The 17,142-nt window shown below is 37.2% G+C and overlaps 1 protein-coding gene across 1 annotated transcript in view; it reads left to right on the plus strand.

Moving 5' to 3' along the window:
* The window catches only part of LOC140228455 (uncharacterized), a 105,116-nt gene that overhangs the window by 47,543 nt on the left and 40,431 nt on the right, over positions 1–17,142 (plus strand). The window contains exons 8-15 of the mRNA XM_072308671.1: positions 730–838; positions 1,614–1,664; positions 2,728–2,778; positions 4,007–4,048; positions 7,388–7,438; positions 8,559–8,618; positions 13,401–13,580; positions 14,192–14,371. Coding sequence (XP_072164772.1) covers positions 730–838; positions 1,614–1,664; positions 2,728–2,778; positions 4,007–4,048; positions 7,388–7,438; positions 8,559–8,618; positions 13,401–13,580; positions 14,192–14,371 — 724 coding nt within the window. The remainder of the gene's footprint in view (positions 1–729; positions 839–1,613; positions 1,665–2,727; positions 2,779–4,006; positions 4,049–7,387; positions 7,439–8,558; positions 8,619–13,400; positions 13,581–14,191; positions 14,372–17,142) is intronic.

Raw genomic sequence — 17,142 nt, forward strand, 5'->3', positions numbered from 1 at the left:
TTGCTTGTGATAGTAGCAGTCTTTTTCCGTCAGAGCTTGTTCAAGAAAGCGCAGCCCACAGCATATTGAATTAGCTACATCTTTCTATAAATACCTCACACCACCACATTGGGAGTCATGATGCTAAAGGACACACTAACAGTCAGATACCACTTGAATGGTTCCCTAGAGTCAATATTGAGTGTTTGTGCTACATGACTTGTCCATCATACCAGAGATGTGATGATGGCTGTTGTTGTAAGGGAGGGAAGGGGGGAAGGAGGTTGAAGGAAAGAATCACCATATCAGTATGAGGTGATGTGAACTTCTTGTGTGTGTGTGTGTGTGTGTGTGTGTGTGTGTGTGTGTGTGTGACTACAAGCTGCCCCTATGCCCATAGCCAAAGTTGGTCAAGTAGGCCTACTGGGGTATATCATTCTTGCTGCATTATGTAATGGATGGAGTGTGGACGGCAGAGACGTATGTTGCATGATTGCTGTGTGCTTACATTTATACAGCGTATATTTTGTACGTGCATATTGTGATTTTAAGATATGCATGCAGATTCAGAAGAAAATAGCTGAATTCATGCAGGGGATAGCCATCAATAAACTGCTACTGTCAGATGTGATAGTTTCTCAGAGACGGAGAGTTTCAGTTCTATCAAACCCTGAAAAAGAAATTGAGCTTCAACAGTGTATGAGATTAAAAATGTGCGTGAGTTTTCCGTTTCATCTTTTTTTCATTCAGTCTGGGCGGCAGAAATGCCTCCTTAAGGGAAGAAATCAAAGAGCTCCACCTTGAAACGTCTGGTCTGCAAGACATGAACTCAGAATTGAAGTCAAAAGTGTTGGATCTGGTAAGACAGGATTTTTGATACCACCTGTGTGTGTGTGTGTGTGTTTTTTTTAATAGATATTTTGCCTTTCAACTGACATTCTGATCTCATCAGCAAGTGCCTCATTATTTTGTGACATTTGAGCCATATACTGTAAAACATGATATATTCTCGGCATGAACATTTTGCAAATTGGAGCTGACGGCCTTTCTCTCAGCATGAAATTTTCACAAACTGCCACTGGCATCCAGTGTATATTATGTGGGCAAGAACTTTTGCGCACATTTCAATTTTGTGAATGTTGGCGCTCGCGAAATTCACAAAATGAAAATGTACGCGAACTTTCTGCGTTTTACAGTACAATATACATGCTCTGCTCTCTCCATCTCTGTTGCTATATTTTGCCATAATTTCATTTCATGTAGATGTGTATACTACCTGTGCTGAAATTCTTCAGATTAAAACATTATACAATGTACATGTATGTGCATACAGTGTAGTTAATGAAGCTTGTCTGATCACATCACTATATGTTTACACACATTCATTCTACACACTGATTAGCTGTTGAATAGAATGTGATGTCATATTACAGTGCATAATCCTTTGTTATTTCTGTGTTCCATTCAGTATACAGCCTGTAGTCATTGCAAATGGATGACATGCAAGTATATTATTATAGCATTTTCATGTTCTTGTTTTTTATCATATTACAACTGTCATCGAAAATCTATTTACATCATTGGCTATAACATGTTGTGATTTGGGTTTTTTTTTTTCTTTCTTTTTTTGTCAGGAGAAGGAGAAGATGTCACTAGAAAGTACAATACACCTGCTGGAGAATGAGGTAGGCTGTCATTTTTTTTTTGATATAAAAAAATGTTATTTATTATACAAAGATTTGGCAAGAGCTGTTATGGCTGTTCTCTTGCATAAAAAATTAAAAACTTGAGTTATGCTTTCAAATAAAAATGCTGAATGCATCTGCATTTGCAATGATCATACATGCTCCACACTTCACCTCCCCCCCCCCCAAAAAAAAATAATAAAAAGCCAAAATAAAAGAAAATGCAATAAGTAAGATTACAGAAACACTAAATACGCCATGGCATTTTATGAAACAAAAGCATCAACCAAAAGCCCCTCTCCCCCATATATCTAGCAAGGTGCTATGATATTACTTGCCAGCTTCTGTGGAGTTACTTGTAATAGGCACTTTTCTGCCCTTTTGGGAAGTAAAAAGCACTTGTATTTTTTATAATACCATGCCTTAGCAGTGAAATTTGACTGATCACATTATTGTGCATTGATTAATCGGCCATTAGATGATGTCTAGTGCCAAATTTACGCGGCATATATGATGGTAAACAAACTTGAAATGCATCATTTTATTAGTGAAAGGGAATGGAATTGATTGTGGTGTGTACAATGCAGAATACAGATTAAATGGAAGAAAAGAACCGAGGATCATTGAAGCATGTTTGCTGACGTATGAGACAGACGAGCCCCTGCTCTCACTACGTTCATATCTAGAGAAGATGAATGGTATCACCTTGTGCTCAGTCTCACTTTGTAGCTACTTTTTATTCCACAACCTTTTTTTTTTGCATATGAGTGTGTGTTTGTGTGTGTGTGTGTGTGTGTGAGTGAGTGTGTGTGTATGCATGTGTATGTGCATGCCTCTGCTTCTTTGTTTGCCTCCATTCAGTTCAGATACAATGTTTATTGTATGTATTTCATCTGGGACTTACAAAGCCTTTTCATCCCCAGCTCTGATTTATATATTTCATTCATGTTTGCAAGCTTTTATTTTTTGTGCCTTTCAGTTTTAATCAAATGTTCTCTTCCTAAATGATGTGAGAGAAATCATGTGATTTGTTTTGTTTTATTTCTCTGACCACAAATTCTAGGACAGGGACAATATTCTGCTGCATGAAAAGATTCAGTTTTTGGAAGAAGAGGTGACCAGTTACTTCTATAATTTTTCCTTATGTGTGTGTGTGTGTGTGTGCATATGTTTGTTTGTATGTGTGAGTATATGTGTTTTAAACATTGGTCTGTTGAAGTGTGATATTTCTCAATTGTTTGAAATGCTTATAGTGCAGTATGCATTGCTTAAAATACTTATTTTGATCCCATACTTGGCAATATATTCTTGTTTATATTTGCATTTGTGTATAACAAAGTTGTCACAGGTGCATTACTCTTGGACCAATGCTCAAAAGTCCTTGATTCCATATGTTTCCATAAATACAAGGTTGCACCTGCTTTGTGCTCTTTTTGTATAGTCCCAGACCCTGCCATGCAATTATAAGTCCATTACAGTCCTCTTGTGTGCATATTGATGCAAAGCCTCCACATTGAGAGGGCTCCTTGTTTGTCCATTGCCATAGTAACCATGACTAGTTTCCTGTTAGACACCTCAGTCATACAATGAGGAGGGGAGGTTGATATAGAAGTGCCAAATCATTACAGCATCTTATACATTTTAGCACAAAAAAGGGGGTGGGTGTGAGGTATCATTTAGTGTCGGGGGGGGGGGGGTAGGGGAAGCAATCTGCATAGATCAGTTAGATTTGCGTAGATGAAAATCAGAATGGGTCTTTATGCATGAGCTTCTAAGTCTTTACCCCTGAAGTCCCCTACAGTGAAGCGATTGGGACATGATCCCGAGAGCCACCTGCCTGTACATAAAGAATTTATGATGAACGGCCAAGCAAAGCAAAAGTGGCTGCTCTCTGTCAGATTTGATTGAAGTGAAGTCAGGATGAGGTGTGAACTTGCCTTTGCTTTTTTAGCATCAGTCGAGGAGAGTAGTACAGTTGTACATTGTATGTAGTGTAAGCAGTCAAGCCTGTGGATCTAATTACATCAGTGCTATCAGACACACTGTTGTCAAAAAAAAATAAAAAATTATTATTCGTATACCAATTCTTATATTAGTGGAAATTTTGCCCACCATCACTGGCATGAGGAGATTTGATTGATTTTATGACACTGACTCAGTACTAAAACTATTCTATGTATTATTTGTAGACAGAGAAATGATATTTGTATGGGCATTACTTTTCAATGCAATATTCAATCTCTATCATGCATATGTACATCTTCATTCATGTATGTGTCATCAAAGTTGTAGATAAACCAAGTAGTCTAAAACTGCATTCCTATTTTTTTATACATTAACAGCATTCAAGGGCACAGACTGAAATCAGAACAAAAGATACAAAGGTAAGATAGCTTTAAATCATATCTACTTTATTGCCTATTCCCAATCCAGATGAGGATAAAGATGTACTTACTTTTATCCAAGTATTCATTTAATTTTGAAAAAAAAATGTACCAAATCTATCATATTTTTGTTGTGATAAAGGGAAGTCATAAAAAGTTTTTTTTTTAAGTTGCTCTTCATGATAGCGTTTATAGAATAATGTGTATCTAATCTATGCATCTATTCTATCCATCATACCTTGTGTATATCTTCCTGTGTCTTGTGTTCCATCAATCAGAATCCTGATATTGAAGATGTTTATCATTAACAATAGTACAAGTGTTAGTACAGAGAGTGTATTCACAACTGTATAGACCATACTCCATGAAAACTGTAGAACCCCTCAAAAATAAGAAGTGTGATTAATACATGGTTACAGCAAATTCTGTGCCAGCAAACAGTCTCTGTCTACTGTGGATCATCCAAGGAAGAATTCTGGAACATGTTTAGTGGTATCTAGAGGATATGAATGGCAAGTCTTTTTCAAAATTCTGAGCTTTTATTGACTCTTTGAATAAACCTTTGAAGAATATGACATACCAGCAAACCTGACGCAAAATTGCTTGGCAACCAGCTATATGAATGTGAGTCAAAATGTGGTTGAAATTTGTGCAGTAAACACTTCAAATTACATTTATGTTAAACAAATATTGGTAAGAAATGATCATGAGTTCCAGAAATAATGTGAATGGCCTTCCACGTCTTTTGGATCTAATCAATGTAATAAGCTAAACACAAGAGCTATAGGTTATGTGAAGTATGTGAAGTGACAGCTGTGTATCATACAAGCTTTAAGTTTGTAAAGAAGCATTAAAATAAGTACACCATGGCATACATATTCAATTTTAATTTGCTTTAGCAGGCTGAAGTATGAATACATACACAAAGTGGTTTGGGCTGTAATGAATTATTCTTGTCCCGCCAAGGTCCTGTGCTAAGTGGCCTTTTATGTATCCAGTGATGCAGTTCATGAATAACGGCTTAACATTCAGGTTGCCTAGAAACCACATTTCATGCTAGCTCATGTGTGTTGATGGTAGATACAAGATGATGAATAATTGCATCGACTGTGTTTTAAGTGTACATGTACAGAAAAAGTGCAATCATTTTTTTTTCTTCACCAGAATCTTTAGGACCATTTACACACTTAAAACAACAGAACTTGAAGACTGATTCTCATTTCAGGGGAATGGATGCAACCATTAAACATAAACAGAACAATCCCACTCATCAGTAAGCAAGGCACTTGCATTGACCTAACAATTTTCAATAATGTTAACTCACCCATGAACAACTTGACACTACATTGGGACTACTTTACAAGCAGAGCTACTCTGTGTGATACCCCCATTCCCCAGAGATTTTCTCATCGGTCACTCGTCGGAGGCAAAGTTTGTTGCTTACGGCCACCCACCAAAGTGTATCAGATAGCAGTCTGATGAATCCAACTTTTGTTGGTTGACTATCGTGTCAGTGTCAGACATGTCATGCGTGATCATCAGCGGACGATCTTGCCTCATTGGATCACGCCCAACATGTCTGACACTGACCTGATAGTCAATCAACACAAGTTGGATTCATCAGATTACCATCTGATACACTTCAGTTGGTGGCTTCATATAATATGACATATTTGGATGAGCACTTTGGAAATGAATGAAAACTCAGTGGGCAGATTAAGGATGTTTCCAGTTTGCTTTATCTCGAATTCATGCTCCGTCACTTACGTGTATCTTTGTGGGAGTGGAGCTCATGTACCAAATAGATGTTTTTATATCTCACATAAGTATGTTGGACCAGTGAGATTACTTGAATTTGGAACATGTGATCGAGAGATGTTTTTCTCCCAACATCCATGCCATGGTACTATCACATACATATGTGATATTCTTTTTTTGTTAACATTTTTACATACCCATGATTGGAATTAATAAAGGTATCGCTTGCATCTATCGGCCACGCGAGCAGCTAGCAAGTTGGAATGGCACACATCCGTGCACATTGCACAATTATCGATACATCAGTAGCATTTGTAATCATCTTAGATCTAACTACTTGATACAGTCAAACCTGTCTACAAATATAGCGGCCACCCAAGGGAGACGGAAAAAGTGGCTGTTATAGACAGGTAATCCAAATTTATGTGCATTGCTTACATGTACATGTATCATCGTTGTATCCTTAATTGTACATGTATGTGTGTACGTATGCACGCATCTTGTGTTTCATGCATTTAAAGGCATAATTTACCATTTGCAGATGAAAGCATTAGTGCTATAAAATAGTTCTAAAATGTGAGTTAGGGATAGAAACAACCACTGTCAAAATTTGAATCCGTATAATCGATGTTAAGTGTTGTTAGATACACAAAATGTGAACAATAGTTATAATAAAAAATTTTCCAGACTAAACCGTATACAGTTACGGTTTATTGAGAAAAACCCTGATATCTCCTTATATTTTAGGTTTTATTGCAAATATTTCATATGGTAGGATGTTTTATGATACAACAGACCTACACATATGCATCAAATATGATATCTTGAAAATTTTTGAAATCACTGCTCCCAAAGGTAAACTGGACCTTTAACCATGCCGCTATAGACAGGTTAAAATCTACCACGGGAAACAAAATTTGTGGCCGCTGGCTGCGTTAGACAAGTGGCCGCTATACACAGGGTCTTTAACAGGGCTTTTCTCCCGGGGGGGGGGGGGGGGGATTTTTCAGTGGCCGCTATTAACAGGTGGCCGCTAAGGCAGGTTTGACTGTAGTTACGCGTAGTACATGTAGTCACGTTCATTCGACTGCTGCCATGCCGAGGACCGTGGTTGTACGGTACAACCACCTGTGTTGTAACATTCAGCACGATTTTGAAGTAAAGATCTGCATGGTTGATGGAATACATTTTCAACAAATCTCAAGTTTGTTAATGGATATGGGATATAGAGCAAATAATCATCTATTTCTTGGGCAGTGGATACAATCTAACATCGCCTCGGTGATCCTTGAGATGTCTATCAGCCCTTTCCTTCAACTCAACTTGATAGACACCTCAGCGATGTCAGATTGTACCATCGCCCTTGCAATCAATGATTATTTGCTTAACCCGTTGAGGACGAGTCCCGACTATACTCGGGCAGGGGTCTATGGGAAATGCGTGTTGTAGCAAAATTAAACCGTCCTCAACGGGTTAATAACACCCTTGTGTGTTTACAATGCGAACATAGAATGATCATCATTTCTGAAGCTGATCATCTCATGATTAATTGACTTGTCAAAATGTCTTCATTCATTTCAGCTGTCTGAATCAAAAAATAGACTGCAATCCATTCAAATTCAATTCCTTGAGGTGAGACATTTATTTCCTTGCTAAGATTTGTTTTCTTTTCCATTTTATTGTTTTTGTAACTTCATGCAACTTATTTCTCAGTAAAGTTTCATCTAGATTAATCACTAGATGATAACAAAAGAATGCTGCCAATAATCAGGAGTGTGATTCCTTCCTTCTAACTGCAACTGTATCTCTGATAAGATATCTAAAGTAGAGTGCCCATTCTATTTCTGAGCAAGATTATCAGCTTTTTCGTTCAAAGATCCTATTTCACAAGCCGTGTGATTTTCATTTATTTATTTATTTTTCTCTTTTGGTAGCAAGGTGAAACAACCATTGTTACGGACTTGTAGTTGGATCATATTGACACGACAGCCCAGAGAATTTGTTCCATTGTGTTAAAGGTACTAGCCCACATTTGCAAACCCACGAAAATCAAAACTGCATAAAACAGGTCCAATATGACTTCAAGTACAAGTTATAACAGTAACATACCTCACCTGTCGCTCTTTGTCTATACCATTCGATAAAAGAGAGAAAATCATCGTTTTAAAATCAATTTTCAAACCGGGTCAACCCGACCCAAAATCGAATTACGAGCGCGGGCTATAGCTACGTACATTGTACATGTAACACGTACGTGGACTGGAGCTAGCGAGCGTTATACGCATGCATACGGATTACGGTGCATTTTCATTTATTTTTATGAAAGTAATGGACTAATTGGAACGAAATTTTGCACAGGTGTTACTCCAATCATACCCAAACTCCATGCTAACTATGAGACCAATTGCTGCAGGTTTACAAATGTGGGCTAATACCTTTAATGTTACATGATGCCAATAACTGAATGTAATGACATACTTCACACAGGCTGTAAATTTCAGCTTCAGTAATTCTGTCTCCTTTTTAAAACCTTTCAATCAAATCAAATACAATGTACATGCAAAAAAGAAAAAAAAAGAAAATAAGAAAGTGTATGTGGAAAGATGCATACAGGAAATTTCCTTTTTAAGTTGAATTCATACAAGTGTCCTCTTTCAGCTTATAATGTCTTCTGGATGGAAGAACACAGCTGATGCTGTCCATTGTTGGGGCCTTCATTTTCTCTCCTTCTTTTCTGGCTGTGACTTTTTAGAAAAAGAAGAGGTACGATGACCTTCACCAGAGCCATCGAGAGCTCCAAGACGCCTTTAAGGTAATTACCTCATCTCACCAAGATGACAGACAGGAGGCTGTAAGATGTTGTATGTTGTTGGCGCAGAATGCATCATGTTTCTGTGACATGTCTCTCTAATCTCATTATCACCATTGTAGGCATCACTTGAGTTATTCCTCATTCTGTCTTTTTGTGTCTAGAAAATCTGCTCAGTGCTTGCTAATTTATGCCATTTGCTACCAGCAAGAAGTGGATAATGATTGTCCTCTGTCGAGGCAAAAAGTGTTTGAGTGTATGAGCTTGTCAGTTTGTATGTGTGTGTGCGTGTCTGTGTGTGTGTTTGATTTGTTTGGGGATTATTTAACACTCATTATGTCTTTGTCATTAAAATCAAACTCTCACACACAAAGTCCAGGGGGTAGATATCAAATTCATTTGTCTATATATATTTGTACACAGTTTACTTAAACTGCACTGAGTAAACTGCTGATGAGGTAGCACATAACAGAAAGGCTTCTTTATTACTGGGAAATAAGGGTGATTTTCAGCATGGGTGTTTGGGTGGAAATGAGCTGCGTGGTGGCGGTCTGCGCTCTCAGAGTGCTTTTCCAGTAGATCTATATTAATTTCTAGCATTTGTAAGATTATCTGTTACCTGATTTATGGCAGATGCAAAATGATATCTTTTGGTGCTAGGTACCACTGATGGGTGATAACCAATACATGGCTGCAAAATGAAGCACAAAATCCTGCTAAGACATCAGAGAGGGCCTGTACCTAGGGTGCCAAATACTTCCTTCCCCATAGCATTTTGTATCATTTCGCTTGCAACACTGAAATGTCCTCGTAAATCACACATACCGCCGTGCTCTGGAGAAGAGACAGTCTGATGCTCAGTACGATCTGCTATTCCATTCTTCCAGTTGGGCACACATCAAACGTCATTAAGAGACACACAAGTTAATGATTCATTCTCCCACTACCTGATGTAATGGTTTAAACTGCATCCCGAGTAACTGTGTTTAGACAAGAAGCATGCCACTATATTCTTTACTTACATTTAAGGCATTCAGTTTACACAGTGCAAGGAAGGTGATAAATTAAGGCGTAGCCTGTTTGCTGCGTGGTAACAGCTGGTAATTGCTTTAACCAAGATTTTCCATGTGCATTGAAATTTACATGCACTTCATTCGCAAACGAGTGGACTAATCTACTAATATGCTTCAAATTACAGCCATCCATAATGTATCTTTTGCCAGTGTGACAAAGATTGCTTCAAACAACCAGAAAGCTAGCCAAGAGGCTTGCCAAGCATAGCAACAGCTAATGCATGCAAACTGGATTTCAAGTACTGTAGTGAAAGGTGGAAGTTTTTACGTTGTAGAAGTGTTCGCGTATTTGAGCGACATGGAAGTGGTACAAAAATAGAAGCATGCAAAAATGATTTTGATTCCATGGAATTAAAAACACACACGTTTCACCTTACCCAGCTGAGTGCAAATAAGTACTCATACAAAATTTTCCACTTTTGATTTGATTTGATTTGATTTATTCACAAAATGCATATATATACTATATATATACAGTTGTAATATATACTGCAAATGCAATATTGAAATGTGCCAAATGTGTACAGGTGGATTGAAAAGCTTGTTTCTACAACCTCAGAGAAAACATATCCACAAGTTTGAATTTGTTATTAACCTGTTGAGGACGAGTCCCGAGTATACTTGGGAAGTGTCTATGGGAAATGTGTGTTGTAGCAAAAGCAGTCCATCCTCAACAGGTTAACCTGATATAGTTTGAAATTTGAATGCTAATTCCTCTTGTAGAAGTGTGTATTATTTTCTTCTTAATTTTCCTTCTGTTTTCCAATATTTTTCACCTCAATTCAAGTGACATCACATAAAATGCAGAGCTGCCAACTTTTAGTAAGATTTAGTAATTGTAATTTCAGCATGTGACTCCTGTTTTGGCCACATAAAATTCTGCATACTAATGATTTTTACAAATGAATGTACTTTGTTTTTCTATGCAAAACAACCCACAGTTAGTAATTTTCTTGAAAATGATTAGTAAAAATGTGCTGCAGCTAGAAAAATGTGTGCCACAATAATTACATACAATGTACTTAAATGTAGTATGTGGGTAAGCATTGCTATATCAGCTATCATAATCTCATTGATTTCATGATGATATCAATTGTTTTGTTTCTTTGATTCCTTCTTGCCTGGTATCCAGATGTTTGTAATTATTGCTCCATGTGTAAACATTAGCATGAAGATTGGAGACTAGCCAAGCATGTTCAGAACAATGAATTGCTTTGAATTCTTTTGTTGAGAATCCTGGTGACCCATAATTCATAATCAGTTCAAGTAGTAAGAAATCAAATGTGGACTTCAAACTTCATCTATACATCATTAAAAGTGTTGATAACATAAGAATGTTAACATGGTAGTACCAAATTTATTAAACAGGTTGTATTTAGACTGCTCAGATACCCTTTTGGAATTCATACATGGCCAAGCCATGTTCATATCTTTGTTAGATTTTTCTGTGATTTTATCTCTCACACAAATGTGACCCTTTCTGGCAAAGCAGATACTGTAGTATTTGCGTAAGCACAATAATACAAAGCAAAACAAAGGGGTTACAACAGTCTGAGAAAAATTAAAGTGTTACTTTCATGTATATGAAACAGGATTTTAGGATAAAAAAGTGAAGAGATTAATTGTTTGGCATTGTTGGCTGTTATTAGGGAATACATGTATCACACTGTGCCATCTCTTTAATATTAGAGATGTCTGTAATTCATGGAATATTATGTAATAGGTGAGCTAGGGACATTACACCGTATGTCCAAGTGCCAATGACTCATGACTTATCTGACATTTTCATCACTGCATGCATAATTTCACTCAAGCAGCACTGATACATGTGTGTACATTTGTACCTGTGATGATGGTTTGGTCATGAGACGAGCTTTTCTCCCGTTTAAGAGGGGCTCCTGCTTTAGTAGTGGTAATGGCCCTTTGCAAATCATCCTACATGTACATGAAACCTACATTGTACTCTACAGGCATTACACCAAGCCGTACTTTTGTTCCACTCATTGATATCCTTTGCCACAAGTAGACTTACGTATGTTATGACATCCAGAAACAAACTGGCAGTATGGAATGACTCGGCAGTCTTGGTTTTTACTTATTTTTATTTTAGCCAATCGGGTACAACTGCATGTCTGTACGGTAATTTAAAAAAAAAAAAAAAACAAGCAAAGAAAACCAACATCAAGTTGGCTCTGATTGACTGAAATTAAGGATTTTCATGAGTTCGAGCTTGGTATTCCATTTTAACATTGGATTGGAATGAACATTACATTTGCCAGGATACATTATATCAACATTCCATGTTACATCAGCGTTCCATGGATTTCAGCCCATGTTTCACATTGAAAATGAATAATCAAATAACATTGCCATGTAGCAATATGGAGCAGCTAGGGGGCATTAGAGGTAACAAGGCTGGGGATGTTTAATAAATGTGTAACTCTTGTTTGTTCAGCTTCCAATCTAATTAGACTCCGCCTCTCTGGACTGACCCTTTCAGGCGAGAATCTTAGCCTTGCCCTTTGGCAAGATACATTTGTATGTGCATCTGGTAGATCCCCAGGCCATAATCTCTTATACTCAACTAGATAGACAGTCAAACAAACTGAAGGAGAAGTTAGACCTTGGTGGAAGCTGCATTCACAGAATATGATAATCTTTCCCTATCCTTCAGACAATCTTGTATTCCTTTAAACAAAAAAATAGATAAATAAAGCACAGTTTTTCCAAAATTTGTGAATACTATGTTCGTTGATTACCCATGACTTATTCTATCTCCTTGCATCCACTGTTCACATATTCAAATATATTGTCAGCATACAGCTTACTTATTTCATACATGGTTATATATGACTTCACCTCAACATACATGAAGTTAACTGTAGGTGTATGTATTCAACTTCTTTCTCCAATCCCTTCTGAGTAGGACGCACTGTGTGAATGGATGCCTTAATTTCCCCATTCATGAAATTGTTGGGAAATTCTGATTTGGCAAAAAAATAAATAAATAAAATAGATAGATAATGATAATATATGACTTGCTGCAAATACATGAATAAAGCATAGACAGTAATTCCCCTGCGATACAATGTCTCTTCTTCATCAGCGCATTATTTTGTAACAGACTGAGGCATCATTTCAACCGGGTGGTTGCCCGACTTTGCAATAAAGTTGTGTTTGTAGGGGATTAAATAAACAGTTGTGTTAAACCTTAACAAGTTACAACTACATGCATAATCATATAACAGGGATGAAGTTTGTTTTATACTTTAACTGATGAATACATACCTGCATCTAGCAGGTAAAGTGGGCAAATTTACAAGACAGTGCAGAAATAAGGCATAAGTCATGATGATATCAATATCACATAGCTCTATCCAAATGACAATACAGATCATAGAAGAGGGAGAAGAAGAGGAATTTGATATATGTCATACAAGTACATTGTATAATTATTCACAGGCTGTGCATTAAAAGGCCAATATTTCATTCATATTGGCTTTTTGATACATTGCAACCTGTGAATGATTGACTTAATAGCCAGTGCATGGAAATATATAAGTGCATAAACACTTGCATACATGTATGCATATAATGTAGTAGCAATGGTATTATTGATTCATGAGTTTATCATAACATCTTGTATGTGTATATCTAGAGATGTCTCTGACAATGATTTCCACTTTCTTGTTATTTGTTACTTCATTTGTAGTTACTGAAGATGGAAAAGAGTGACATTGAGCAGGAACTGTCACAGGTCCACCAAAAGATGACTTCATCTCTGGCTGGTCTTGGTTTGAAAGCTCCTGTGACCCCCGACCTCACTGGAGAGTTCCCCCAGCTCCAGAGTACCCCTGATGAGCACAACCTCCAGAGCGAACTACGGATATTTGTAAGTTGTCTCACCAATAATTCTGGATGTGTCACAAAGAATTTTAAATTAGGCCCCAGCAATGTAGGTAACAGTGCTAAAGCATTAGGTTTTTGTGGAGATGGTAGTGGGCTATCAATTATGGCCTTGAATCCCAAACTGCACAAATGTGAATTTGAATTCAGATCCATCCCCATTTCCTTTAAGATGTTTTAGTGTAGTTTATAGAAGTCATGGAATACAGTCTGATTTGCCACATGCCATAGAAATTGATATGGCTGACACAGAATCTGAACAGATTTGAACAGTCTATGGCACAAGCAATTTAGTATCCTGAGCGATTTTTATCAGTGGAATGCTTATCATGAATCCTTTTCTGCTACTACAGTGAAAATGTTCTCCGTCATCTCTGAGCAGGTAAGTTCCTCCTCCCCCCCCCCCCATTCCATTGATGAGATTCTAGATAATATTGTAAAGATCGTACGCTACAATTTCTATGCCACTCTTTGACATTCGATTTTAGGTCCTTTTACCACAATTTCAGTCGTAGTATAATTCAGCCAGTTACAAAGTGCAGCAACTAAACCTTGTCTGAGCTGTGTTTTGTTTTGTTTTTTTTTGTGAATCTAAAGGTTGCAGAGAGCCACCTCCCCTCACCAATCTACGGCCCCGTCACCTACGAGACTGGTGGCAAGAGTGAGATGATGCAGAAGCTGCACTCCACCACAGAGAGCATCATTGCTGAGGTGGAGAAAATGGTCACAGTCCAGCAGGAGGATGCTTCGGCTGAGGACAGGGATTTCCTAGGGCAGGTTAGTGTTTGACAGTATGTGTGTGTGTGTGTGTGTGTTTGTGTGTGTGTGTGTCTGTCTGTGTACCTGTCTGTCAGTCTCTCTGTCTGTTTCTTTGTCTCATGACTGTGTATATATGTCTCTGTGTCTCTGTGTGTATCTGTGTGTATAACTGGGTGCCTGTGTACATATTTGTGATGTACAATAAGTACAATACACTCCTGTTGTATTTGAGGGACATGTGATGTCGGGCACTTTGATATTGCTAGCTAATGCTTTACTCAAACTGTGCATGTACAAGTGGGATAATGTATTCATGTGGGGTGAAATATTACACATTTCTTGCGATATAATGGCAGTGCCAAAATCAAAATATCCAAAATTGTGTTTGAGCTTTGTCCCCTTAAATTCATACTTCCATAAGTTATAAGTTGACTGCATAATTTACACTTTGTGTATTAATACTTCTTCCTTCACATTATGAGTTCATGCAGTGCAATATACATAATTGTATATAAGAGAAAAAGAGGGGGAGAAGGAGAGGTTAACATGCTAATGATAACATTAGCTTATTTATGAATTGGTTGATAAGAGTGAGTTGCCATATTGAAAGGTGAAACATTGCTTCAAACTTTAAAGTAAGGGCTGTCCTCTATCATTTCGTATGTACAGTAGGTGGAGACAAAAATAAATATAGATATCTCATTGAACATTGTATTTTACATGCAACATGTGGTCAGATCAACAGGATGTAAGGGCATGCTACAGACTGCATGGTTCAAGAGGCCATTGAGATTGGTTCATTATGAACAGATTTACTCTCTATGGTCCACTTAAATTCTTGATATACAGTCTGTACCATCCAACATGGTAGATTACAGTTTCAATACTATTTTGAGGTCTGGGAGGCAGTCAAATTGCACACATACAATGAGTATGAACAAAGAACTTCAAGAATAATGTACTGTATGTCTTACTCTTTATCTGAATAATGTGGTATCACAGTTGCTATGTTTAGTTCAAATGTTTATTTGCTCTGAGTTCACATCTTAATGAGATTTGAATGCATGTGTCCCAGCATGTGAAATGACATAGTATTATTATAATGACTGTACATCCGCAAATGACACTGGTATGGAGCATCGACTGTTTTAATTTTCATTTTTGGCAAGGCAAACATATGTTGATAGATAGTATCTATCCCTCGGCCATTCTGGTTTGCAGGGTGCTTGATGAAACTCATGATATCCATGCAAAACATGTCTCCTGGTATTGTAATTGTACAGTTTGTACATGTACAATATGTATATATATATATCTTAGATTCTTTTGTAACTGAGTAACTTATTGATGCACTAGTGCATAGAGACTTATCAGTTGTTACTGTTTTTTCTGAGGGAGATCCAGACTGCCTAAAATATACCTGTACTACACTGTCCTACAGAATGGTAGTCCTTTTTTTGTCCCATTTACCCTTTTGAATGTGTCTTCCCTCTTTGTAGCTATAAGCTACAAATGAGCAAATTTATCATCGCAAAATAATAATTCCAAATTGGAATCCAAACTGATATTCACCCACCCCTCATTACAGCAATACTATGGACTTAACCAGGCATGATGTTTGTTCTCATGGTCTCAACACAAGGCGTATTACTGCCACCATATTTCATTCATACTCTAAGTATATAATTATGCGGAATCGTGCTAGAGAGAAGGAGAGAAGAAAACTGATGTGTCTGTGTATATACATGTGTATATCATGTGTGTGTGTGTGTGTTCTATTGTCAGGTTTATAGTGCGATGGAGGACAAGGTTTTTCAATTTACCTTATATGCGCGTGTTTGTACACATTATATTCCTGACTGAAGTTTTGGACCATCGGTGCTGACACGCAAGTCAACTATTTGCGCTCATTGAAATGCTTTGTAGAAACTTCTGTTCTAAATGTCATGTTTCATCAAAAATATATCTTGCTCTTCCAAATTTAGGTTGAAAATTCTAAGGTGATAAACACTTAACATTTCTTAATTAACTCATGATTTCATTTTCCATGTACAGCAGAAATGATGAAATTACACTGCATAGAACTGTGGTCCTTATGTTTGTGAAACTGAGTGAAACTTTATGCTGTTGAAAGCTCATCTTGCTCCAATTAGACATACTTGTGTAACCAGTCACTATAAGTTTCATAAGACAGCATTGCATCACTTACAAATTAATCACTAACCATTTTGGCCCTGCTCTGTATGAATTTAGCTGTGTCATCTTCTTCTTTTCTTTTCTTTTTACTATCACTGTCTACTATCTTCTGAAAATTCTGCAGTTTAACTCTTACAATCAAGCTTGTGATATTGAAAATAAGACAGACATTTTTGTGTCACTCTTTACTACAGTTCTTTCAATTTTTATATAATTTCATGATTGTTGACCTGTTACCACACCAGCTCAGTAATTGCCTATTTCTGGTTAAATACTCTTGTGCATTCTTTACCATTTGTCAAACCCTGACAATATCGGCTATCAAAATGCTGTGTTGGTATGGGCAATACACCGTGGCTTGGTGCAGAAGGATATCACTATTGTAATCCTTTACAAAGATCCCTCTATCAATAGTCAGTCTGGGGAAATACCTTGTGCACTTTAGTTTGAGGACTCTTTTGGAGATTCTTGGGTAGAGTTGAGGTACATCAAGCTGTGTAGGGCTCCATGGTTCAATCAGGGTGATTTTTAAGAGTGAATAATTCTATTTGATAGTCTCTAGGCTATATTTGCATCTTCTTTCCAATCTTAAG

The sequence above is a fragment of the Diadema setosum genome, chromosome 5 (genome assembly GCF_964275005.1).
Source record: "Diadema setosum chromosome 5, eeDiaSeto1, whole genome shotgun sequence".
Lineage (NCBI taxonomy): Eukaryota > Metazoa > Echinodermata > Echinoidea > Diadematoida > Diadematidae > Diadema > Diadema setosum.